Below are 26,885 nucleotides of genomic sequence, written 5' to 3'. Positions count from 1 at the left end.
GCCTCCTGTATGTTTAGAGACATCTCTTTAGATTGAGGAAGTTTTCTCCTATGATTTTGTTGAAAATATTTTCTGTTCCTTGAAGTCAGGAATCTTCTTTTTCTTTTATTCCTATTATTCTTAGATTTTGTCTTTTCACAGTATCCCAGATATCATGAATGTTTTGTGTCAGGAATTTTTTTTATTTAATATTTTCTTTGTAGCTGATGGATAGCTCATTCTCCTCAGTTTGGGGGCAAGTAGGGACTGCCTGACATGAACTCTGGTGCCCGCGATTTGAACACTTCCCCTTGGCACAGAGGCCCTGCGGTCACACAGAGGAAGGGGATGCAGGCTATCCTGAGGAGACTTGATAGGCTGTGGTCAGATGGTGGGGGAGGAGGTCTCCCTTATCAGAGGTCTAAGGGAGGGTAATAGCGCAGAAGAGGGAGAGAGTATGTGAATGGTAGGATACAAGGGAAGGGATAACAATCAGGATGTAATATGAATAAATTATAATAAATAAAAAATGTTTTCTTTGACAGGTGTATCAGTTTCTTCAATAGTATCTTCTATACCTGAGATTCTCTCTTCCAGCTCTTGTATTCTATTAGTGATGCTTACTTCTGTATTCCTGTTCTCTTCCTTAAGTTTTCCATCTCCAGGATTTCCTCAGCTTGTGTTTTCTTTGTTGATTCTATTTCCATTTTCAGGTCTTGACCATTTTATTCATTTCCTTCACCTGTTTGATTGTATTTTCCTGTATTTCTTTGAGGGAGTTATTTGTTTCCTCTTTAATGGCCTCTACAATCTTCATAAGAATAGACTTAACGTTGTTTTCCTGTGTCTCAGTTGTGTATGGGTATCCAGAGCTTGTTGTATTAGGACAGTTGGGCTCTGGTGATGCCATATTGCCCTGGTTTTGTTGTGTTCTTACACTGGCCCTTAGCCATCTGGTTGTCCCTGGCATTGGCTGGTTGTTCCTGGAGCCTACTGGGCTTCTTGGGCATGTGGGGGAGGTGGTTAGGCCATGGGCTTGAAGCTGGATAACCTCAAATAGCCTACAGCTCTTCTCTGTTGGTTGTGTCCCAGTTAGATCTATAGGCTGAGTACTAGGGTGTGGGTTTCTAACCTGCTTAATCCTGAGGTCCTGCAGGTCTACTCAAGACCACTAGTAGAGCCATGAACCTTAGGCTGGATCTGCACATCTCTGGAATCTGGAGTCGGCCTTGAGATGGCAGGTGTAGCTTGGAGGTCTGAGGGTGGTACTGAGCATCTCCTCTCAGTGGTGGCTCGCTTGCTCCATAGTCATTGCACTCCTGGTACTCAGACTCTACTGGTGCCACCATCTTGGAAAGGGGCCCCATATGCTCCTTTTGTCAAGTCTGTCTTCATAGGGGGACAGGTAGAACCATGGACCAGAGGCTGGGACTCTGTCCCTGGTATCCTGGAGCTATCATCGGTGAGGCGGGAGAAGCCTAGGGTCTGGATGCCAAAGCCATGCTAGAGTTATGCGTTTCTGGAACTCAGGAGTCATAGTCCAGTTAGCATGTAGGCGCCAGATGCAGGAAGCCAAGGACTGTGTGTGTTTCTTGAAACTGGGAGCCATCTAAAGGGGCCTGGAACTGTGTGTCCCTAGCTCCCAGGAGGCTTCCTCTTGTCCAGGAAACACAGATGTTGGCGTTTTGGAGTCAGCAGCCAGGTCACTTGTTTGATCCATCCATAGTGTCTGATCTTTTGCTACTTAGATACCTTATGTGCTGGGTGCCTCCATCTTGGATTCCCTCAAAAGGTTTTTGTGAGTTTTATTGATCCAAATTCAGTTTGACTGTGAATAAAAATTCTGTAGTCCAATAAGGTTTCTGCCACCTGGAATTAGCATTTGGGGTTCTAAGCAACATATGTACAAGTTGATAAAAGTCAGTGTCTCTTTTCCTGTTGCTATGATAAAAATACTCTGACAAAACCAACTTAAGGGAGAACAGGCTTATTCTGGCTCAAAGTTCAAGGGTCCATCATGACACTGAAGTCAAGGCAGCAGGTGCTTGAAGGAGCTGGTAACAAGGCATTCACAATCAGTAAACAGGCAAAGAGAGATGCATGCTAGAGCTTGGCACACTTTTCCTCACACATTTCAGAACCTACATTCAGAGAACGGTCTTGCCCACCACAAAGATCTGTCTTCACATGATCAGTTAAGGTAATCAAGACAATTTGACACAGGCATGCCCAGTGGCCAATTTCCCAGCTGAGCCTGGATCCTATCAAGATGACAACATAAACCGTCACAGTGCAGTACTCCTGGGTCACAAGCACCCAAAGAATTTCAAGTTTTTTATGCATATTTGTTCCTCTGTTGGAACTTAGGGAACTCTTTAATTACAACTCTTAACTGATCTTGGGCGAGAGGTCTAAATTCTACAGTTGACTGCATGCCTGACTTAGGAAAGCCATGGGAGGCAGATGGCATTGATCATTTTAAGAGGATTGCTGGTGGAGGCAGGAGTCAGTAAGTCTGAGGAAGAGGGAGAAAAGAAAGGAGGCAAGAGAAGAACATCAATCAAAAAGATAAAAGGGGCCGGGCAGTGGTGGCGCACGCCTTTAATCCCAGCATTCGGGAGGCAGAGGCAGGCAGATCTCTGTGAGTTCGAGGCCAGCCTGGTCTACAAAGTGAGTCCAGGACAGCCAAGGCTACACGGAGAAACCCTGTCTCGGAAAAAAAAAAAAGATAAAGGGGAGAAAAGGAGACAAGATGTTGCATCAAGTGAAGACCAAGAGGAGGAGGATGCCCTGTGCAATGGCTCTTACTTTGGTGTTAACTAGGTCAAGTTGATCACTGGCTATTTATCCAAAGAATCTCTTAGCGAAGCAATTTGTGTATAGGTTTTCAGCTGGAGGCCTCTGTATTGGATGGTTTCAGATACGACAGAGGACACTGAAACAGGGATTGTTCATTGGCCACAGTCAGACAGATATCCAACAGCACACTGGAGGTCTGAGCACCAGAGACAGACAGTATGATGGGGACTCTGAAGAGAAGAATTCAGGGCCAGTGTGGCAGAAGATCTGTCTAGCTGAGGATGAGGCAAATGGCACAACACATACCTGCAGCCACCATCCTCTCTGATTCCCAAGAAAGAGCCATGGAAGGTGATGGAGACCAATGGCCCCCTTTGATGTAAATGCACATTCCAGGTGAGAGATCCTGGCACCTGGAAGTCTGTTACCTGGAAATTCACAGACAGTTCCTGATAGGGTAGCTGTCAGTACCAAAGTGCAGGGAACCGTGGAGTTGGCCTGATCTAGATGCCTTGAGAGGCATTCATCAGAGGGTTTTCAGGTTAGGATTCACAATATGCCTTCCAGTTCCTGAGTGGCCAATGCACTCCCTCAGGCAGTGAAGTGGTCAGGGTGCTTTGTGTTTCTCTGTTTAGTGGTTGAGGAAGCATGGAAGTTTGACGGGACAAATGGGCTTAGACATTAATCTTGTGTACCCTGTATGGCTTGCAAACTTCACTGTATCCTGGCAGCTACCACTGTATTAATCCTGGCAATTGCCATCATATTCTCTCCCTTTCTTTTTCTTTCTTTCTTTTTTTTATTTTTTAGATTAAAGGGTTTCTCTGTGTAGTCTTGGCTGTCCTTGAACTCACAGCGATCCTTCTGCCTCTGCTTCCTGAGTGCTGGGATTAAAGGTGTGTGTTACTATCCCCAGCATATTCTGTTTCTTATAAAGGTATAAAAAGTCTGATTAATCTCAATAAAATTCCCACATTGTTCTGTGGCCCCTCCAACCTGCTTGATTTAATTCCTTGAGACTATTTCAGGTGACGTTGGCCTGGTAAGTAAACACATGCGCTTTCCCTTATGAAAGAGAAAGAGCTGCTGCAAAGCCGTATGGCATGAGAAGTCGCCACTGGATTCTAATATATATATATATATATATCAATAAAAATGTTCCCCACTGGGTCTGAGAGATTATATTCCACTATTATCTAAAGTACCTCTCAAACAATTTTGTTAAAGTTCAATATTCCCCAGGGTAGTCACTGAAGGTCCAAACCATCTTAATAAAATTATGACATTTAGCAAGATAGTCACACGTTTTAGGATGATATTGAGTGCACATATAAGGAGAAGGAAAATTAGACTTAGGTGATCTTAAAAGAACTGGCAGAAGGTGGTCAAAAGTAAAGATGGGGCTGGAAATATGCCTCAGCTGTTGAGATCACTTGTTGCTCTTGCAGAGACCTGGATTCAGTTCCCAGCAGCCACTTGGTGATTCACCACCATCTATAACTCCAGTTCTAGGGGATCTGATACCCTCTTCTGACCTCCATGGACACCAAAGACACAGATGTGATACATACATACATACATACATACATACATACATACATACATACAGTCAAACACACACACATAAAATAAATCAACTTTTTAAAAAAAGTGATGCATGCATACTTTGCCTCTTGATCACAAATAGGATGCCTAGCTGCTTTCCAATGAAAGCCAGAAATCTGTGCTTCCAGACAGGTAGAACAGCAGAGAAAATGTTCTCAGTAGATGAAAGTCAAATTGCAGTTGGAAGAATAACTTTGGTGAGCGGGAACCACATCCATCTGTGGCGGCAGCTCGAGTGAAGGACCTGTGGAGCCCACATCTGGGTTCTACTCCGTGGCAACACTTTTAGACAGCACATCACAGAACAGAAGCTCCACAAAGAACAACAACAACAAGATAAAATAGTTGGTATGAATCTAACAAAGACCCTAAACAATGGAGATGAATAACAATGCCTAGACACGTGATAGCCAAATAACTCAAAGACAAATACAGCAGAGTTTGGGAGTCCTACTGACCTAGCACACATCAGTGCAGACATAGAAAGTTGTGAGCAGTAACAAGGGACTTTGATGAGATCGTGTCTGGTAGATAACCAGAGCCCACAGTGATGGACGGTGCAAATCACATTTCTGTGGGATCTTCAGAAAAACATGGAAACAAACACGTTTTGTTTTCCCAAATGAGAGCAGAAGACATCCAGAGTTTGCTGCAGCAAGTGACTCATCTACTAAAAATGAGGTTTAAAGGCAGGCACGGGAGCAAGAAAAATAATGGAACTAAGGGAAAGCTGCTGAAGGGCTCTGATTAGATCCTAGTACAGAATCGCTGAGGGCAGGCTAGTAGCTGTGTACCCCACGTTGGGTAGCATAGCCAGCCTCCTCTGATGAGCCTACTTTGAAATCAGGACAAAAGCCAGCTGACATACTGTAGCAAGCCATAGCATCTGCACCGCTTGCTGCCAAGGTTATGGTTTGGCATTCTGGACCTCTTGCTGCTAAGAGCACAGGCTGGCTTCCTGAGCTGGCTTTTGGCTGCTGCAGAAGGTATTCATCAGGTTACATTGCCAATGGTCTTTCGTATATTCTTTCACTGTGAGATTTTTAGCATCGTTGATACTGGAAGTGATGGGGCTGGAGGGATGTCTCAGAAGTGAAGGGCACCAACTACTATTCCACAGCACCTGGGATTGATCCTCAGCACCCACATGGCAGCGCATAACTATTTGAAACTCCACTCTCAGGGGATCAGACCAACAGGAAAGCACATGGCACACAGACATACATGTAAGCAAAACACCTAAATATAGAAAAGGAAATAAATTAAAATTTTAAGCAACTACCCCACTATGATACATTTTTTTAAGCTGCTGATCTGGAACTTGTACAATAATATTCATAGAATAATATTTGCTCATGAGCCTTTCACTTTTTAAATATACCGTTAAGTCCATCCTTCCCCCTTATCCCTATGACACTTGTGGTTCTAAGGTGATGACTAGCCTAGCTCCCTCAGTGAATTAAGGCTAGATTCGGGGTTAGTCACAGGACAGAAGCACGTCTTCTATAACTCCATTTTCTGGCATACAGACCAACGTATGTTGATTTCAAATAAATGTTTTTTGTTTAGTACTAGTTTCTTACTATGATTAAAAGACCTTTTCAGTTGCATTTATTCCTATAGCTGGGTCAAAGTCATATAGTGGGTCCAAGTCAGATTCCAGATGGAAGGATGATTTTAGCTGGTTTGTCCACTTGGATGTGGTGGAGTGGGGAACCTCACCAGCCTGTGATAGCAGCGGCTCAAGCTAAGGACTCAAGGAGCCCACATTTGTACTCTACCCTACCATGATAAAAAAAAAATGTATTTCTCAACTGCATCTAATCCTATAGCTGTTCTCTGTGGATCAAAGTCAAATTCCAAATGAATAAAACCTTGAAGGATCCTACGAAAGGTCAGAGCTCCCTTTACATACCTGCAAAGCCACCGTGTGGAAGAATTGGCTTTACTCCTGTGTCTCAGGAGGGCAGAACTAGTGCAAGGGAGTGGAAGGAAGGCGGATTGCAGCCATGAGTGTGAATTATCTTTCTAATAAAGAGATGCTAGTCCTCAAAAACACACTGCCCTGTGAAGAGCTGATTCCCAGGTCTCATGAAGTTTACGATGGACTTGCCATTGCAAACCTTGCTCCAAATGGCTGCTGCGGTGAGCCTCAAAGGCCTTCAGAAACTTCAAGTTTATTGAATCTCATTAAACTTTGGGGAAACTGCATAAATATTTTCATTGCTACAGTTTAAGGTCTTCCCAACTCTGGCTCATATTAGTGTACTGTATTTCTTAAAAACCTGGGGCTTCAGGCACCTCAGTTGCTGTTACCCATTAGAACAGGGCAGCTTCCAGGACAGCGTTGTAGAAAGATTGTGATTCCAATTGGCCCAGCAGTTCAGACTGTCCCACACAGGACTCCTAGTAAGTCTGGAATTTTGCAACATTTGGAAAATGGACCACAAATGCTATCCCTGGCTTACTTAATCATTTCCCCCATTTGGAGGGGGGGGCCCTTCAAAGGTATTATTCTCCCTAAATTAGCCTGAAGAAACCTTAAGAGAATGACATCCCATCTCCTCTAAGGGAGTTTGGATAGGTTTCTGTTTGCTCTCTTGGTCTACAGATGCTTATTTTCATCGGGAGATGGTTATAGGTTATTATTGGTCTTATACAGATAGAAAACTAGGTTGGACTCGAGGATGTCTCTCTTTTCCTTTATCTTTCTTGTGTAGGTAAGGAGATAAGAGCTGAAAAGAAAGAAAAGAGGTATAGAAATATAGAGGAAGGATAGAACAAAGGTAGATTATTGAATCTACTTCTCAACTCAAGGCCTTAATTGTTACTCACAAATAAGGTTATTTTTTAATTCAATGGTATTGAATTTTGTATATTGATGCAAATCATGGTCATGTCAAATACTAGTCTAATTTTATCACAAGAATATATATTCCAGGTCTAATAGATTGATATGAGTCTATAGATCTATAAACGTAAAATCGTTAAATAAGGTCTTCAAAGGCCTCAGAGACCTAAAGAATATAGCATTTAAAAATGTTTTTATTATTCTAAAGATTCTTTGACAACAAGTTAACTCCTTGCAACACCCAGCCTGCCTCAAAGAAGATGATGCACAGAACCTCCTTATGAAGTTGGCTTCAAATACGGCAAACCAGCCACTGAGCAAAATGTCCTCGTTTCTGCCACAGACAGAATTCTGTCTAAAAATAGGCAAGTTTAGATGCAGGCAGGGTCAATGGTCGAACTCTGCCAAAACAGAGTAAATAAGTCCCCCATAGTTCCTGCCTTGTAAATATGTCTGTCAGATTTATTGGGCCAGAAGGCTGAAGTCGATGCTCCAACGTTATGGAGAGTGTTGGGTGACTGTTCAGGCAGTAAACTGTCTCAGTCATTTTTCTCATTTTGGAAGCTGCTAACTTCTGACTCACTCAGGTATTTAAGTTGTATTCCTTCTCAAATCTCTGATGGTGTTGAAGACCAGATGGTTTAGTCTTTCTATTAACCTTAGTAGATTAGGAGTTAAGATGTTTTTAGATCAAGATAGATATTTTAAGTTAATAGAAATGAGATATGATAGATACTGATTTTCACTCAGAAATTTAGACCCAAGAAGATAGGAAAGAAATTTACTTCAAGCTTGTCAAATACAAATAGCCAAGTCACTAGGAATGTAACATTTATATAATTCCTGATTGTCTCATGGTTCTTCCTGCTGTAGGTAGTTTATTTTATTCATGAGTAATATTATAAATGTATACATTAAAAAAACATAATAATTTAAAAAAAACCTGGGGCTTAGCAGGTGGGTGGCACACCACTGTAATCAGAGCGTGGGGAAGACTGAGGGAGAAAGATCCTAGAATTCAAAGCCAGTCTAGATTATATAGAAAGATCCTGCCTTGATAAAATTAAATTAAACCCCCCCAAAGCAATTTAGAATCTTGAAATTTCTTCCTGAATCTGAAAGAAAACATTGCCAAGTTAAAGGGCACAGGAGGCTAGGATGGAAAGAAAATGGTATCTTTCTAAATCTGACCACTAAACCCTCATTGACAACTTCCAGAAGCAGCCTTCTAGCCGATTGCTCTCTTGACCATATCTATATTTTGTAATTGTGCATACGTACATACATGCACATATGGCAAGGGAGAGATGACGTGAGTCTTCCCTGGAGAGCAAGAGTAATAAAGTAATAAACCAGGTGCCTGAGAAGGGCTCCTGTTAAAGCAGGGCTGAGAGCCAGTAAGAGACATTTCACACCTGCAAGAGTCCTACAGGAAGCAACCCTGAGAGCAAACTGGTGGCACCCGCTTGAGAGGCGCACTCTCTTTTGCTTTCTTTTTGCTTGCCTGCAGCTAGAGTGCTCAATTCATTTGACTTGCACCGGGTTTCCTCCTTGATGGCTGGTCACATAGATTCTCCTAATCCAGCAGCTACTTCTCTGAGGGGTTTGTTGTTGGCTTGAGGAGGGTGAGAGGAAAGAGATAGTGAAAATTCTTTTCTAGGTAAGGGGAGGGTTCTAAGCGATGAGAAGGGGGAAGACGGGAAGGCAGAAGGGTTTGGAAAGCAGCCTTCTGTGGCCCCCACGCCTCCCGTTGCCCCTACTCCATACGCGTGACCTCCTTTGGAGACCCCAGGTGGCACATCCGTATTTGATCTGCTCCTCTCCAGCGCTCTGCGGGCGTTCTCGGCGACAAGGCTAGCCACACACCACCCAGCTGCTGAAGCCAGCGCCCAGCCCCACAAGCAGCTTCGGGAAGGACCATCTCTGCGCTCGCCCCCTCCTCGGGCTGCTTGTGTTTCGCGGGGGGGGGGGGGGACCCCGGAGACGCGGCGCCCACCATGCTCGGCTGCCTGCGGCTGCCGGTGCTCTGCTTGCTGCCCTGGCTACTGCGGGCGGCGGTCCCTGGCCACCGGGTAGAGCCCCTAGAGCTGCGCCGAGATCTACACGACCCCGCCAGGGGCGCCGATTTTGATCGCGTCTACAGCGGGGTGGTGAGCCTCAGCACCGAGAACATCTACTCCTTCAACTACACCAACCGTCCTGGCCAGGTAAGGAGCTCGGCTGACTCCAACTTCCGAGGTTGAGATTGCCGAGCCCTCTCGGTACCTCCCGCTGCACTCGGAATTGACCTCGGGAGACTTCAGGGACTAAGAAGCCCTCTCCCTGCCTCCTTCCTAGGAGGTAATCTCTGCCCTACCCCAGCCTGGGCACCAGTTTTGGGCACCACTCTGCTTCACCTCGTGTCCACCCCAGCCTGGTCGCTGCCATTCCCGGGCTTTGCAGAAGCGCTAGGACCCGCATCCTCTGCGGATCCTGCCTCACGCTGGGCCTTTTCCCAGGAAGTCTGGATGGCTATGTTCGCCTGAGGGCGGAGGAGGGCGTGGGAGGACAAACCTGTTCCTGATTCCCTGCGGACCCTTCTATTTTATGCCTCCCGGGGAAGCAGAGGTGCTCAGAAATGGAAATGGTGTGTGAGAGTGGACAGGTCCTCGCTACCATTACCACACTGTGTGCTTGGTTTTTTTTTTTAAAGCTGAGTCAAAGACGTTGTAACTGTGATGCTCGGGTGATCTGTCCAGGCTTTGATTGTAAACAAGGGTGAAAATCTGTGTGAAAGTTCTGTTTGACAAGAGTTACTGTGCGACAATGAGGGGAAGTGAATTATTTCAGCAACCGTACCTGATTATATAACGTAAGACAGTGCATATAATTCACATTTTCCTTCACATAAGACTGGTGGTGGCTTTCCAGTGTACCTGCTCTGTGTCTACTTCCCGCATAACTGTGTGTATGCGTCCCTCACTATGCCCTGCACCCCGGGGCATTTCAGGACCAGGTAAAGTACCTCTATACCTTTCCATCCCTCATTGTCATTCAGAGTCACAATTCAGAAATCCCCTTCCTTAAGAATGCCATTATTTTAAGGTGCCTTTCTGCTGTGTGTAGTGAGAAAGTGCCCCTAAGTTCCCCATTCCCCAACTGGCACCAAATCCTATGGCACTGACTCCATGGCAGCAGAGTTCTCGCCTCTCCTCATATCCTGTAACCTAAGGTAGTGAGTGGCCTGTAGCAAGCAGAGTCGCTGGGTGCAAAGCCTTCCCGTTGCATAGAGATGAGAGGGGGCAGTTTTTATTTTCCATACCCCACACAAGGCACCCCTGCCTGCCCAGTGTGGGATACCCGCCATCTGCCTGGTGGATTGCACATAAGATAGGTTCTTAGCCCTGTGGTTTCCTGGAACAAGAGGAGAGTCTTAAAAAAACCCCAGCATCTCTGTGGTATACTGTCAGCTTCGTCCTAGATATGACAGGCCTTGGTGTTTCTTGCAGCTCTGCTGGGAGACAAATCCGCTACTTTATTTTCCTTTCTCTTTTTTCTTTAAGATTTATTTTGCTTTTATTTTAGCTGTATGTATGAGTGCCTGCATATATGTATGTGTACCCCCTGCTTGTGCGCTGCCTCCAGAGGCCAGAAGAGGACACTGGAACCCTGATTCCCCCACCCTCCCCAGGAACTGGAGTGATGGGCAACTGTGAGCTACTAGGAACTGAGTCCGGGTCCTCTGGAAGACCACTGTGTGCTCTTAACCTCTGAGCTCCCTCTCACGCTCACAGAGAGTCATCTTACGCTGTCCAAGCTGGCCTCAAACTCGTCATCCTCCTGCTGTGTGCTGCGATTACAGCCTCCCTTCTGTAGCTGTGCGGTGTTTGTTGGTGTGGTTGGGGGGGTTGTGTTTGTTTGTTTGTTTGTTTTTTCCTGCTTCTGCCTTTCCTCCTTAGAATTGTGACAATTCCTCTACTCCACACAGGTTGAGCTTACCTGCTTGACTTTCCTTTGACACTTGAGATATTGAGGTTAGGGGCACAATGATGCTCTGCTCAGTAACTCAGAGCTTTATAAATGTTTTCTGCAAAATTAAATGAGACCATGAATAAAATCCTAAAGGACAGTTAAGATGAAGTTTTAAAAAATCAAATACATATTGGAAAAATATTTCATTATGCCCTGTTTATTTTACATACATGTGCATTAAAGTGCTTTTTGTTCATGAAACAATGGTGATGGTTTCAAAAAAAAAAAACCTGTGCATCATACAAAAAGAAGAAGAAGAAGAAGAAGAAGAAGAAGAAGAAGAAGAAGAAGAAGAAGAAGAAAGGCAACAACAGTAAGCAATCCTTAGAATTTTTACTATTATGTTACTAGTCATAGAAAACAAAGTTAATAAGCATCGGCCTGGCAGATTTCAAATGTTTTAATGGCCAACATGCATTAACATGTACCAGCTTTCTGAGACAGAGTTTGAATAATTTCACTCCGAGGAATCTACCTCCTCTTTTTCCAGTCATATTGCTCAACTGCGTTTTCTCCATCCATCTGAGCAAGCCATATCATTCTGGGTTCCCACCCGGGGCCATCTCCCCTCTTGAGGTGGTTTGCTTCCTTAGCTCCTTCCAGCACCATGAACACACTTGACAGCAGAAGTTTACTACAGCTTTGAAATAACGAGAGGGAGTCGCTGCACAGCACAAGCTAGGTGGTGGTTAGACCAGAAATCTGCAACCCTGTTCTTGTGAACCATTGACCCGTGGAGGGCTGGAGGGATTTTTTGCCTTTTCCTTTCCAATCTGACTTGGCCATTTTCTTGGCTACCCTAACTCTCCTCACAATCCCAAGTGCTGGCCATCACCTCCTAAATATTTCTTACTGTCCCACACTGAACAGTTCTTACTTCCATCTCCAAGTTCAAACTCTCTGGAGAGTTAAGTAGAGATCCGTCATGACTATGAAGGAGCATAACTAGCCTCAACAGTGTTGGTAAGGCGGGACTTGCTGTGGTCATTTCCCACTATCCTTTTTCAGTCAAGATTTTGGTTTGGCAGGGAAAGGTGTCCAGTTTTGTTTGTTTGTTTGTTTGTTTGTTTGTTTGTTTGTTTTGTTTTTTAAAGTTTTTGTCTTTTGTTCTTCTTTTCAAGCCATTATAGTTTGACTTTGCTTTTCTTTGTCTTGAAGAAGACAATCTCTACTAAATTCAGGCTTCCGCAGCGAGGAGGGGCAAGAGCCTTTGCTCCAGGCCTTTCCTTGGCTTACTGCCTCTTTGCTGCCCCACGAATAATTTCACCCAGCTTGTGTCACTCTACACTAGCTGACCTCAGCACCAGGAAAAGACTGGCATGCCTTGAGGCAGGGACAAATGTAAATACGAAGTCGACATTTAAAAAAAAAAAAAAACTGAAAAAAAATGGACTGACCAGTTTAAAGACAAACAATGAGAACAGTGGTGAAAGGGTCAGGCTCAGCAAGGTAGGATTCATTTCATTTCTCTGGAGAGGAAGTTTCCCAGGATTCCCTTGACTGGGAGTTTGAGTTACTCTGTGCAAACAGGCGTAGAGCCACAGAAGGCAGTCAACCAACAGGAAGGTCGCTAAGGATACAGTGATTAGGACAAGGACACAAACTCATGTCTACAAGGAAAAGACAACACCGATGTGGAGATCGAGAGGAATCAATCTATGTTCCCACTGGGGCTTTTTCACCATCGGAAACCCTTACAGGCTTGTCAGGGGCACAATTCCACATTGGTCACAGCATTTGAGATCTTTCCTTGAAAACAGCTCTTTTGTTTACTAGGCTGAAGCAGTCATCTCTTTTCCTCCCAACTTGCTTGTTTTTAAATTAGTATACAAAGTAATAGGTTTCATTGGGTTTTTGGTTTTTTTTTTTTTCAAACTTAACTCTGGGTTGACCCTTGCCTCAGCCTTACCCCCATCTCCTGGCTGCACCCCATGCTGCCCTTGTGCTCCAGCCCCCAGTCGTCCATTCTACTTTCATCTCGTGCATCCGGTTACCCCTCCTTCCTTACAAATCTCTTTTCCTTTTTTTATGGCCCCTTTCTAGTCTCATAAGGTATATTTGCACCCACACCCACATAAGTACACATATAAAAATTAAAATCTTGGACACATGCATGAAAAACGAATGCAGTGTGAGTAGTAAACCCTGAGCCTGAGTTATTTTACATAATGTAATAGCAATGAACATTTGAAAGTAAACATATGTGGACAAAAGGCTGTACTGGGTAATACACTACAGCTTCTGAGACAAGATTTTTTGTTTGTCTGTTTGTTTTATTTTACTAGGGGGAGGAGAGGGATTTTGGTGCATGACATGTAAGTCATAGACATTCAATAAAAGTAAAAAATAGTTTCCATATCTACCCATTTTTCTTCAAGTTCCATAATTTTATTTCTCCTTACCCCTGAATAAAATTCCATTGTGTATATGTATCATATGTTCATCCTGCTAATGGACATCTATTCTGATTCCATGTCTTTATTGGATGTAGAACATCTGTGAACCTGTATGTGCAAGAATCTCTACCTAAAATATAGAGTTCTTTGTATATGTGCCCAGGGGCAGTATAGTTGGGCCCTATGATAGCCCTATTTTTACTTCTTTGAGAACATTCCATCCTGATCTCCACAGTATCTGCCCAGCTTACACTCATACCAACAGTGAATTCTGGTTCGTCTTTCCTCATACCCTTTCCAATGTTGTCGCATTTGTGTTCTAAACAGTCATCATTCTGACTCTGGGGGAGATGGGACCCCAACCTTTGTTTTAATTTGCATTTCTCTGATGGCTGAGGATATAAAACAATGTATTGGCCATTTATGTTTCTTCTTTTGAGAAGTGTCACTTGGTTCATTAGCCCTTTTATTGACTGGCAGGGGTCATTTTGTGTTTCAAGCTTAAAGCTCTTTATATGTTTTACATGCTAACACCTGCTTCCCCCATCCTCGGTATGGATGGCAAATACTTCCCTCTGTTCTGTGGCTGTCTGGTCACTCCACTCTGTGCATAGTTTCCTTTGCTGTACAGACACTTTTTAATTTAATGCAATCTGGTTTGTTGATATTTAGGATTATTTTCTGTACTGGAGTCCTATTTGAAAAGTTCCTGCCTGCACCTATATATGAAACTGTTTCCTCCATATTTTCCTTGAGCAGTTCCAGAGTTTGATTTTTGTGCAGGGTAAGTGATGTGAACATAGCTTCATCCTTCTGCAGATAGATATACAGTTCTACGAGCATTGTTAGTTGGCCAGGCTGTCTTTTTTTTTTTTTTCCAGTGTATATTTTCAATGCCTTTTCTAATATTAGTGGCCATAAGATGTGTGGGTTCACATCTGGGTTTTCTATTACGTCCTGTTGGTCTATATCCATCTTTTGTTCTAATGCTATGCTTTCCTTGTCACTATGGCTCTGTAGTATAATTTGAGATATAATACAGTAAATCCCACAAAGTTCTGCCTGCCGTTCCAGGAATGTGGACTATCTTATGCCTAGTGTCTTCTTCAATTCACTTTTCAGTATATCACTTTTTTGGAGAGGAACAATTTAGAAATAATTCAACTTTCATCTAATTTTAATTTTTTGCAAAGTTTCATATACAAATACTGCATTTGCATCATTTGCAACCCTCCCATTACCCCTAGAACCACCTACGCCCGTGTATCCTAGACTCCATCTCAAGTTCATTACTTCTTCCTTAATTAGTGTGTGTGTGTGTGTGTGTGTGTGTGCGCGTGTGTGTTTAGAGCTGACTGCATGGTATTGGATAACCTACCAAGGGACTCAATCCTGGAGAAGACTAATTCTCCATTTCTCAGCAGTCATTAACTGTCTGTAGCTCTTCGTCTAGAGGTGAGCCTTGTGAGATCTCCTCCATCCATGTTGTCACTGTGACGTTTGTACTCAGGTGGCTGTATTTTCAATGTTTTGTGGGTTCACCGTCCTTGCCATATATAGAAGACACCACCTCATGGTAGACGTCAGGACTCTGTGGTTCCTACAGTCTTTCTCCTTCCTTTTCTCTGATGTTATCTCTGACCCTTAGGTTCAGGGGTCGTGTTGTAGATACATCAATTAGTGTTGGGCGTGTCATATAGTCAGCTGCTTTCTGCATTTCAACCACTTGTGGCTTTATGTAATGGCCATCATCTACTGGAAAGGTGGATGCTCGGACGAGGGGTGAGAACCACATTTATCTGTCAGCATAAGGATCAACACTTACAATGCAATAAAAAAATGATACTGGCTTAAGAAAGTGTTAGTACTGAGTTTTTTCTGGGGCCCATCACCTTACCAGCCACAGGTAGTTGTCAGTGTTTATAATCTCAAGCATACATTATCTCCTAGTGAGTGGCCATGAGTCCAGTTATGTGCCTATTGGTTACCCCAAGGGTTAAGTACCAGTCTTGTACTCTTGGAGACATCTTGCTGTGGTGTCATCATTGTGGTTCCTAGGCTTTACAGTTGGGTAGAACTGTTGATTGCTTTCTACCCTGGCAGCTTGTATAAGAACGTTTGATACGATGGAGCTAGTCTTCAAGGGAGATGGCTTCTAGGTCAGCTCCAGCTGGATCCCTCCAAGTCATGTGTCCAAAGCATGTGCTGTCTTCAGCACTAGAATTGAACCTTCAGATTCTGTGAGGCAATAACAAGAGCCTGTATTTTAGGAGTGTCTTTGAGTTCCCTGACCAATAGCTTGAAGGGAGGTTTCCCAAGCTAGGCACTGGGGTTATTAGATAGTCTATGGCTCTTGGGGAGTGGGCATTGTGACCTCTAGTAGCAGAGCATCATTAAAACTAGATGTAATCCCTCTCTCTCTCTCTCTCTCTCTCTCTCTCTCTCTGTGTGTGTGTGTGTGTGTGTGTGTGTGTCTGTGTGTGTGTGTGTGTGTGTGGTGTATCTTTTTATTTAGGTTTATTCATAGGTATTTTGAAAGCTGTCATAAATGGGTTATTTTCCTAATTTTTTTCTCTTCAAGTTTGTTACTGGCATATAGAATAGCTGCCATTTTGTTGTTGTTGTTGTTGTTGTTGTACCCTTCAACTTTACTGAAAGTGTTCTAAAGCCTTTCTCTTCTTTTCTAAGTATAAAATCATACTGTTTGCAAAGAGAGCTTTTTCCAATTTAGTATAGTATTGCCCATTAGTCCTTTAGTGATATGTATAGTATTTGTTTCTATAGTCAAAGAGCAATCCTTGGGTTTAGTTACACCAACAAGTAGTTGCACATCTAGACCTGATTGTAACATTAACTTGAATGCAGCTTCAAAGGACACTACCCAGTCCTCATGAACAATGCTAACCAGTGCTAACCTTTAGCCATATGTGAATAGGCATAACCTCCATATTTGTTAGTTCCTCATCTACAAAGCTACCAAACTCAAATGGAAAATATTTTAAAGGGACTGACAAGATGGCTCTGCAAGTGCTCACTGCACAAGCCTGATGACCTGGCATTGCTCCTTTAAATCCACAGTGGAAGATGCAAGAAGGATAGAACTGATTGCAAAAGTTGTCCTCTGACTTCCATACAGATGTTGTGGCACACATGAACCCCACTCATACAATCATTACACACACACACACACACACACACACACACACACAATTTTTAAGGAAAAAAATTCTAAAATCCTTAACGTAACTTGGCAATTTTTTTCTTGACATTGTTTCCTAAACCATACAACATAGCAGTGTTTACCCAGCATTTGCACAGTACTGTCTATTATGAGTAATGTAGAGGTGACTTAAAGAATACATAGGATGTGCATACGTTGTAAGAAAATACTGTGCATGTTATATAAGGTGCCCAAGCATCTGCAGAATATAGTATCCCTGGGAGGTCTCTGTAACAATCACCAGGATGCTGATATGCGATCATATCACACATTAAAGGTGACAGAGAAGAGTTAGAAGCTTGGGTGCAGTAGCCTCAGTTCTCCTTCTTGTGAAGGGCCGGAGCATGGTGGTTCATTGTGTACTGAGGCCAAGAACTGTCCTTTGCTGTCCCCTCCCACAGCTTCCTTCTAAACGCAACACTGCTCGTTGGAAGGAAGAGTATCTCATTAGCACGTTATCTGGATGAACCGCCCTGCAGCAGCGTAATCCCACTCACGGGTCTGGATCCTGGTTTGCAGATAGCCACTCTCTTGCTGCATCCACAAAGGGTCAAGCGTGCGGAGGAAGGGGCAAGTCTCCTGTGATGCTAGGTCTCGAGGTATTTCCTTATAAAGGCACCGATTTCATCCTCGTGACCTAATTACTTCCCAGAGGGCCAATTTCAGACATAATTTGAGGGGATTAGGTTTCAACCTGTGAAAAAAGGGGGTGAGGTGTGAGACACAGCACTCAGTCCATAGAAGTCACCTCCTCTATTTTTCTTTTGCTGTGAAAATGACATCAGTAGGTCATGAGGGTGCTGAGGGACTCATGTCACTCCAGTGATGGGGCTGATATTACGGAGGGCACAACCTGATCGCATGCTGAGTTGTAGATCTGATTGTGTACGTTTGTGGTGTTGTGTAGAGGCATGTAGCTGGTGTGGCTAATCTGAACTGACATATAAAGTACACAGCAGATTTCAAAGACCAGATAAAAACAATATCAAATGTTTTGCTCAAATTTTTGTGCATTTAAAAAGTAATATTTTTACATATTTAAGATTGAACTGTTTTGGGGTTTGGGGTTTTGGTTTTTCGAGACAGGGTGTCCTGTCTGGCTGTCCTGGATCACTTTGTAGAAGAGGATGGCCTCAAACTCATAATGATCTGCCTGCCACAGCCTCCCGAGTGCTGGATTAAAGGCGTGCACCACCACGCCTGGCTAGAATTGAACTGTTTTTATAAAAATTCCTTTGACTTACCTGGTTTTGCCTTTTTAACCTAGCTATTAGAAGATTTTAAAATAGGCACTTGCTCGTGTTTTGCTTTTCTTGGACAGCACTGCCTCCACAGACTGCTGTGTTTTAGAGAAATCCTGCATACAGTTCAGTTGGAGGAAACTAAGCTTTAAAAGGTCATGATAGATAATCAGAAAGAAGGGGAGAGACGCTTTGGACACAGACAAGTAACCTGACTTCTTTCCTGACAAGATTGTTTATCATGAGCTGAAGGTCTCATAATGAGTAGCTTCTTGCTGGCTGTTCGGTTAGCTTAAGCTGCTGCTTATAAAGAAAACATGAGACAAATGCTTCATTCTTCGCTTGCCAAATCAGAAAATGATGCATTGGTCCTCAGCACCTATAATCACGCACAGTTGTCAGTTATTGATTTAAGCATACTTGATGCATTTTATGTCATTATTGCTTTTATTTTTATTTAAGGAAAACTGCCCATTGGGAAGTAGAGGCCAATTCATCCAACTTCTGAATTATTTTGACAGGAAGTCTGTTTGTTTGTTTGTTGCTTTGATTTTTGAAAAGGGGTCTCATGTAGCCCAGGCTGGCTTTGAAATCACTGTGCTGCCAAGGGTGACCTGAGCTGCTGATCGTCCTGCCTCCACCTCCCAAGTGCTGGGATTGCAAGCACGTGCCACCACGCCCAGCTGATCTCTCACTTGATTCCATGAAAGTTACTTCCTTCAGGAAGACCAGGTAGTTAGAGCGAGAAATCATTTTTTTTGTTGTTGTTTTGTTTTGGTTTGGTTTTGGTTTTTGTTTTTTGGTGTTTTTGTTTTTTTGTTTGTTTGTTTGTTTGTTTGGTTACTACAAACCCTAGAACTAGGAACATTTTGCGTTGTTTGTGTGTGGTTCCTTGTAAATGAGGCATACAACATCACACCACCGAGCTGTGTGCGTAAGTCAGCATGGCGAGTTCTTTGGATGAAGTAATGTTATTAGCGAGTTAGGCTCCTTTGCTTTATGGTATTTCTGAATTGTAAGAATTGATTGGTTTTTTTTTTTTTTTTTTTCAGAATTTTCTTTAACCAGCAAAACCTGTAGCAGTGAAGGTCTATCTTCTGTCCCCTTCCTCTGCTCACTGTTTCCCTCTTCCTTTTATTTGCTGTTAGCCATTTATTTATTGGTAGCTAGACATTTATGACCTTTCATAAAATTGTATTTTTTAATTAAAAATTTTGTTTTGAGAATTTCATACATACTGTTGTTACATCATCTCTGTCTCTCCAACTCCTCCCATGTCTTCCCCAGTCCTTTTCAACTTCATGACCTCTTCTTCTTTAATTATTAATCCACACACACACATATGTATACATAACTATAACCTGTTGAGCCCATCTGGTGCTGCTCATGTGTATGCTTTTAGAGATGATCACGTGGGATAAGATAACCTACCAGGAAGCTCTTCCCTGAAGACCAATTCTTCTTCTGTCAGCAGCCATCAACTGCCTATTGCTCTTCATCTGGAGACCGGGCCTTGTCACATTCCCCCATTCCCCCCACCCCTTGACATGTGCTGTGTTGACATGGTGTTGTCATTGTGCTGGTTTTGAGATTTCAATGGCTTTTAAAGAATCATTAAAAGGATTTCCATTACCAATTATCATTGAGATAATCTTTGCATCTCAACCCCCAGGTCAGCACTTAAGCCTCCATGGACCACTTAGGCCTCAGCTTTGACTTTGTAGTTACAGGAACAAGCACTTTCATTCTCTCGTGACAATCTGAAAGCCAGACTAGTGCGACTAGTTCTGCCTGTAACAGCTGAGGCCAGGGTCCCCGAACTATTTCAGATCCACAGTTTTACCCAGTCAAGTCATGGATTATGGAATCCTCAGACTTGTTTTCATAAAATAAGTCTTTATTAGTGGTCTCTGAAATATGATGAATTTCACATTTTTCTCTAGGAGATTCTAAGGTTCCTGCTGTGTTTCTATGCATCTTTTAAATAGTTCTCAGTGAAAGATATTTTTACCTACCCCGAAGTCAGGGCAATAAACAGCTAACAAGTCATCAGTACTGGGGGCAGGCATGGGGAGAGAGTTTAGATGTGTTTTTATCTCTTTCACCACCTTCAAAAAGCTCCTTTGTCTTATAAAATCAAACAAATGCAAAGTTTACTTCTTTCTAACTTTTTTTTTTCCAACTTGGAAAGCTTCCTATAATTCTTTCCACTGCTTAGAAGTGGTTTTATTTCCAACTGTTTCTCTCTCTCCCTTCTCTTCCTCTCTCCCTCCCTCCCTCTCTCTCCCCCTCCTTCTCTCTCCTCCTCCTCCTTCTTCTCTCTCTCTCTCTTTTTTCTCTCCCTGCCTCCCTTCCTCCCTGCCATGTGCTTGTGCACTGTACTTGGCCTCCAATTCCTTTGTTATTTCTTGCTGCCTGCTGAGGAGCAGCACATCAATACACTTACTGTGCTGTGTGTTTGTCTGGGCTTATCCTTTGTTTTGTTTTTATTGCTGTGATGATCTCTTCTGAGAGGGTATTTTAAACATCTGAGCCAAATGCAAAGATTTTTCTGCTTTTTGTCCCCGCTGTGGTCCCAGCTGGCTGTGTACAGTATCTCCTATGTCCTCCTTTGCCGGGGACTGCAGTCTAAGAGGCCTGAAGAGATGTGTGATGCCTTCAAATCTCTTTGCTGCTGGAAAATGCCAGCATTTCTGTCTCCTTTTCAAGGAGAACTAAGCCCTTTGGTGTTAATGTTAGTACAGGTTGCCATGCGGCACTCCAGAGTATGTTGGCTAGCTCTTCTCGCATTGTTTAACTCTGGAGCTGACAGAAGCTCCATGTCAACACAGCAGGAACACCACGTGGCAACAGCTCCAGGGCTAATGAGATGTGTGAGTTAGGGTGTCTGCAGAGGAAAATATCACACAGAGCCCCAGACTACCAGAGCAGGAGATAGACTAAGAGTCATCTATTTCACCAAATTTATTTTAAAAAATTTTAATAACCATTCTGGTTTTTTCATTAGCTGTTTTGAAAATAGAAAACTTTAAAGCTTTCCTGAATGAATTAGTTGGCTGCTTGCGGAGTGGGAGGGGATGGGAGGAAAGGGACTGTATTTTGCTTAAAAATTAGAGTCAACAATCAGAATATCACATTCTATTAAATCACCCATTTAAGATCCTTTGGCTTAAATTAACAAGTTTCTAGAATGTGTACAAAACTCATTTATGACAGCCTGGCATGGTAGCGCACGCCTTTATAAGGGTCATGAGTTCAATTCCCAGCAACCATGTGGTGGCTCACAACCATCTGTAACGAGATCTGGTGCCCTCTTCTGGCTGCAGGCAGCACACTGTATAAATAAATAAATAGATAAATAAATAAATAAATATTTATAAAACTCACTTATGCAAAAACAATAGACCTATATTTTTAAAAGGAAGTGTCTGGGCGCTCGTGGGATGACTTGGTGTCAAGCACGAGGACCTCTGCTCACTTTCAGGGGCCCACATGGTAGAGGAACAAAACCTACTCCCAAAAGTCATCCTCCGGCTTCCATTTGCCCACGATGGCCCATGCATGCTCCCACCCCCAAATTAATTATTAATTAATTAATTAATGGAACTAGAAATTGAAAGGTAGTATTTCATTTCTAGGGAAGCGTAATCAAGCAACAGTTTTGTGCAGCAGACGTAAGTTATGGTTTAAATGCTAACTGGCCTCTAGCAGCACATAATGTAACCCCAGTACCTGAAAGGCAAGAGCAGGAGGATGGCTACAAGTTCAAAGCCTGCCTGAGCTACAGATTGTGTTCCAGGCCACCAAGGGATACATAGCGAGACCCTGTCTCAAAACCACAAGCAAACAGCCAGGCGCAGAGGTGCACGCCTGCAATCCCAGCACTCGGGAGGCAGAGGCAGGCAGATCGCTGTGAGTTCGAGCCCAGCCTTTTCTACAAAATGAGTCTAGGACAGCCAAGGCTACACAGAGAAACCCTGCCTCGAAAAAAAAAAAAAAACAGATAAACAAAAAAACAAAGCAAACAACAAACTGTAATGGTAAAAGGAAAATGAACAAAAAGTATTTGCTGAAGTAATTCTTTACTTTGGATTTTCGTTCCTTCAATGTGTTTTAGTGAGAGCTGCAGACAACGAGCCTGATTCTATTAGGAGGAAGGGTACAGCGATCTGATCTTGTACGAGATTGCACAGGACATTTTTCAACTAACTGGTTAGCTGTGTGAAGCTGGCTTGAAGGCAGCTTGTATTGCAAACGTGTCTGGAGAATTCTGAAAACAAGCTGTCTTTACTGATGAGAGAGCTAGCGTAACTCACTTCCTTGTCCTAGCTGCCAGAACTGGGACATTTTCTTTCTCTTTAGATGGCCAAAAAGCTTTTAAGTAGCTAGTACTTAAACTCCCATTTAAAGAACTCTGTTTCAGACCCCGCTCTTCATGGTCAGCCTCAAGACCAGTCAGAAGGGACAGTCTGTACTTATCAAAGTACTGCCACCGTGAGTGGTGACGATCACTCATGGTTTGGAAATATTACAAGTGTTCAGATAAAACACTTTAATTCTAAAAATGGTGTCAAATGAGATAATCTAGCATTATCAAGCGAGTAAAAGCCTTTTCTGGCCATCTGGGCACTTGCAGTCAGTATCTTGGATCTGCAAAAATAAAAATGAAAGTTTACACCACCTGCCCCCTGTTTTATACAGAACACACATATTCTTTCTACTTTCTCACTGACACGCTCTAGCTTTGGTTCCCCACTGTTAATAACTTGGATGGACGTGTTACAGGAACGATGGCCCCAATGTTGCTACATCACTGCCTTTTTATTCGCTTACTTCCGTGTTCCCTCCCATTGGTCTCACAGTTTCACGGGCCTGTGCCAGTGTCATGCCCCACTGCTATGGCACCATACAGAATGGTTTTATCTCCTAAAAAACCCTGACAACTATATCTCTCTTTTCTTCTTTCAAACCAATAGAATACTACCTTCTTTTCCCCAAATATCTATAAGGTTTGGCCATCCCAGGACATCATTTTTAAAGGTCCAAACTCATCCCCTCCCAGTATGCTTCTTCAGCATGCTGAGCCTTTTCATTTAGAGCCCCTTGAGGAATAGCAGATATTGGCTGGGGAGATGGCTCGGCAGTTACGAACATCGCTTGTTCCAGCAGAGAACCAGATAAACACTTTATCAATTCCCAGTGTCCGCATGGCTCCTCAAAGGATCTGTAAGCCCAGTTTCAGTGGATGCAATCTCTCAGAAATCCAGGCCAAAAAAAACACACAAAAAAACAAAAAACACCAGTGTACAGAAGAGGAACAGCAGATACAAGATCACCTGGGCCCGGAGCTCTCATTCAGTTTCTTATAAACAGGAAATGAGACCGCAAAGGAAATGTACCCTCCTCATACTAAAAGACTTCATTATCAAGGATGACAAGATGAGACAGAAAGAATTTTGTACATTCTTAGACAAACCCTAACCTTCATATCCAGGAATCTGTTGGAGCAACTATGCAAACTGAAGCCTTTGCTTCATCACAACTTGACGGTTTAACCTTGTTCGCCTGAGTCAATATGTAATCACTCAGGTGTAAGTCTATCCTCAGATCTTCATGTATTAGGGAGGTCTTCCACATAAAACAAAATGTGATTAACTCTGATTGCCTTTCTACTATTAGTTTGTATCATATCAACTTAATTCTTGGGCTGTGCCAGTAAAATGTCCTTGGGTGTGATTGCCAGTGACTTAGGCTTTGTTAAACAGGAAAGATTTTTTTTTTTTCTGTCTCACACATCCCAAGAGACAAGCATTGTTCTTACTCCTTGACTGGTAGCCTTGGCGAATAATCTCTTGTGACTACAGGGCCTTGTCAAATTTTTGCTATAGAATTTCAATAGTACCAGTGTGGGGAGGTGTGATTTCTCCTCCTCCTCCTCCTCCTCCTCCTCCTCCTCCCTCATTCCTTCATCTTCTTCTTTAGTCAATATGTGTCTGTGTTGATTTAATGCACTGTTATTTCCTTTCTTCAACTTGGGTGTCTGTTAGGTCTGCTTAGCCGTGGAAATGTCATTGGACTTGCATTTGGGGTTTTCTTTCTCTTCTTTTTTTCCATCATTAAAAGAAACTTTACAGAGATGATTCTTTTAAAAATCTAAAGAAAGAAAGGACTTTGAAGCAAAGGGTTCAAAGGACCTTTTAAGTCATCCAGTCTCTTCTCATGATATGGAAGGACACTAAAGCAAACTAAATATTGATAAATTCTTATCCAAAACCATTTACGAGCTGCAGTGGCTTGTGTTTGCGATCTGGGGTAAGAAGGACAAACGGCTAAAGTTATTTTGGGCTTCATAGAGACACTCTGTCTCAAAAAATGTAACTAGTCTGCAATCCAAGAAAGTAACTCAAGTTCTTGAGAGTATTTCCTCAGCATCTTTCTGCAGAATCTTCCCACCTCCCATAAGAGCACATCTGTTATACTTATCGCTAACAACAAAAATAACTTCGAAATACCATGGTCAGATTGCCAGCCACATCTCGTCATTATGCAATTTAAGAATCTTGTGTCTGACTTCCTTAAATTTGCTGGAACATGAAACAAGAGGTTTATTGTATTGTTTCACACATGTATTGTTGGGACATCCATTGGTCTGTGTATCTGTCTCTATGAGCAGGAAGTCAAACTGTGAAAATGGCAGATTTTCTTCAGTGTTTCACAGAACCGTGGCATCAGCCATGACCTTCTGCTGCCTCCTACAGAGCTTGGAAGGCCCATCTTTCTCCCTTCAGGGTTTACTCTCCTGAAGGCATGTGAGGCTTATTGTAGAAATGAGTACCCAGTGTTCTGTTTCAGTGTGTTATTCCTAAGAACTAGTCTTTCCAGATCCTCGCTGAGCAGCCATGAAGAAAAGTCGTGACAACAGAGCTAGACTAATCCACTGTTTCTGTCCCTCTAGATGAAATGCCTTATTATGGACACTGTGACTCACGGGTGTTTTGATTAACTTGCTGCCTGGGGACATTTTATGAGCTCTGACATTGGAATGTCACAATTTTATTTTATTCTTGTCCATTGCTTGTTAAAAGATACCCAAGTTTGTCTTCCCTCTCTTTCCAAAGCCCCTTTACTAAAGAGGAAGAATGACAGGTTTCAAGGGGGAAAAGCCTTGTTTGTTGGGGCAACAAAGGCAGCACTTGGGGGATAATGAGGGATTCGAACCACCGTGGGGAAGTCCAGGAACACAGAGGCTTGGAGAGATTTGTGGACAGACGAGTTCCAAAGTAGCTGCGAGGTGTTAGGGAAATGGACATGGGAGAAAGGGCTACATGGGATCAAGCGAGATTCTTAGCTACGACGAAAAACTACTGTAGGGTTGGGCTAGGGCTCAGTCTGTAAAGCTCTTGCTGTGCGAACATGAGGACCCGAGTTCAGATACCCAGCACCCATATAAAGGCTGCGGACGGGCTATGCGTCTGTAACCCTAGTGTTGGCAGGTTGCAGAGACAACCAGGTCCTGAGCCGACTGGCCTGCCAGCCTAGGCAGTTGATGAGCTTCAGGTTCAGTAGAAACCCTGTCTCAAAAGTTAAGGTGGAGAATGATGGAGGAAGATGTGATGTGCAATGTTGACCTTTGGCCTCCATACCCATCATGTGCACCCCATGCACACAGAGAGAGAGAGAGAGAGGGAGAGAGAGAGAGAGAGAAGAAGGGAGGGAGGGAGGGGAGGGAGGGAGGGAGAGAGGGAAGGGATATTGAATAGGTCATAAACCTGGGTTATCAAGCCTAGACAACATTTGACATTTGGAGACCCCGTCATCACTAGTATGTTATAAACTCTCTTCCTATCTTTGTGCCATTTACTCAGAGTAGAAAGTACTGAGTAGTGCACCTGGTTACTGAGCATGGGCTACCTTTTCACATCGTAGCTAACCTTATCTCCCACAAACTCCATGCAGCGCTGTACCATCAACAGCGCTCAGTGCTAGGGGATGCCATATTGTCCTGAACCTAGCTCTGCCGCAGTCCTCATAGATCATGCTCAGGCTAGAACATTTGCTGGACTCTGTGGACCCAGCTCTAGACAGAGGGGAAGAGAAGGTACCACAACACTCTACTCATGACCAATTAAAAACATGACCCTTAGCCGGGCAGTGGTGGCGCACGCCTTTAATCCCAGCACTCTGGAGGCAGAGGCAGGCGGATCACTGTGAGTTCGAGTCCAGCCTGGTCTACAAAGTGAGTCCAGGACAGCCAAGGCTACATAGAGGAACCCTGTCTCGAAAAACCAAAACAAAAAACAAACAATAAAACCAAAAACCTCGTTTGATAGTCATAGAAGGATCCAAGGATATGTCACCTCTGCCGTAATGTCATTGCACAATTAGAAATGGCTTATGCTCTTCACTGTGCTCTTTTTAAGGTCCCTTCTGTTTGTCCCAAGAATTGTTCTTGTGGACTTTGAAAAGGATGCTGCTTGAAGTGGTTAGCTCCACATTACTTAGAAGGATGTCACTTTTCTTAGTAATGTTCACATTCACAAACACTTGTTGTAAAGTTATAAGTGACATCCATCTAGCAATTCTACTATAGAATAAAGCAATGATAAGCCCCATTATATCACAACTCTTACCACCATAACAATAATTTTCTAGCATTTTCCATTTTCAGAGCATTACTTAAGTAGGGCCTTCAAACAGCTCTAGAAGGAATTTGTCTGTAGTGCAATTGGTCAATATATTTAAAAAAAAAAACAAAACATAGAATGAGTCCCTGGGTTTGGTCT

At 43.1% G+C, this 26,885-nt stretch overlaps 1 protein-coding gene across 1 annotated transcript in view; it reads left to right on the top strand.

Annotated features, from left to right (window-relative positions):
- The first annotated feature begins 9,228 nt into the window (after window positions 1-9,228).
- The window catches only part of Sidt1 (SID1 transmembrane family member 1), a 96,266-nt gene continuing 78,609 nt past the window's right edge, over window positions 9,229-26,885 (top strand). Inside the window, exon 1 of the mRNA XM_051149975.1 lies at window positions 9,229-9,441. Coding sequence (XP_051005932.1) covers window positions 9,232-9,441 — 210 coding nt within the window. The 5' untranslated portion in view covers window positions 9,229-9,231. The remainder of the gene's footprint in view (window positions 9,442-26,885) is intronic.

The sequence above is a fragment of the Acomys russatus genome, chromosome 8, assembly GCF_903995435.1.
Source record: "Acomys russatus chromosome 8, mAcoRus1.1, whole genome shotgun sequence".
Classification (NCBI taxonomy): Eukaryota; Metazoa; Chordata; class Mammalia; order Rodentia; family Muridae; genus Acomys; species Acomys russatus.
The sequence above is the reverse complement of the archived record's forward strand: the minus strand, read 5'-3'. Positions and strand labels throughout refer to the sequence as shown.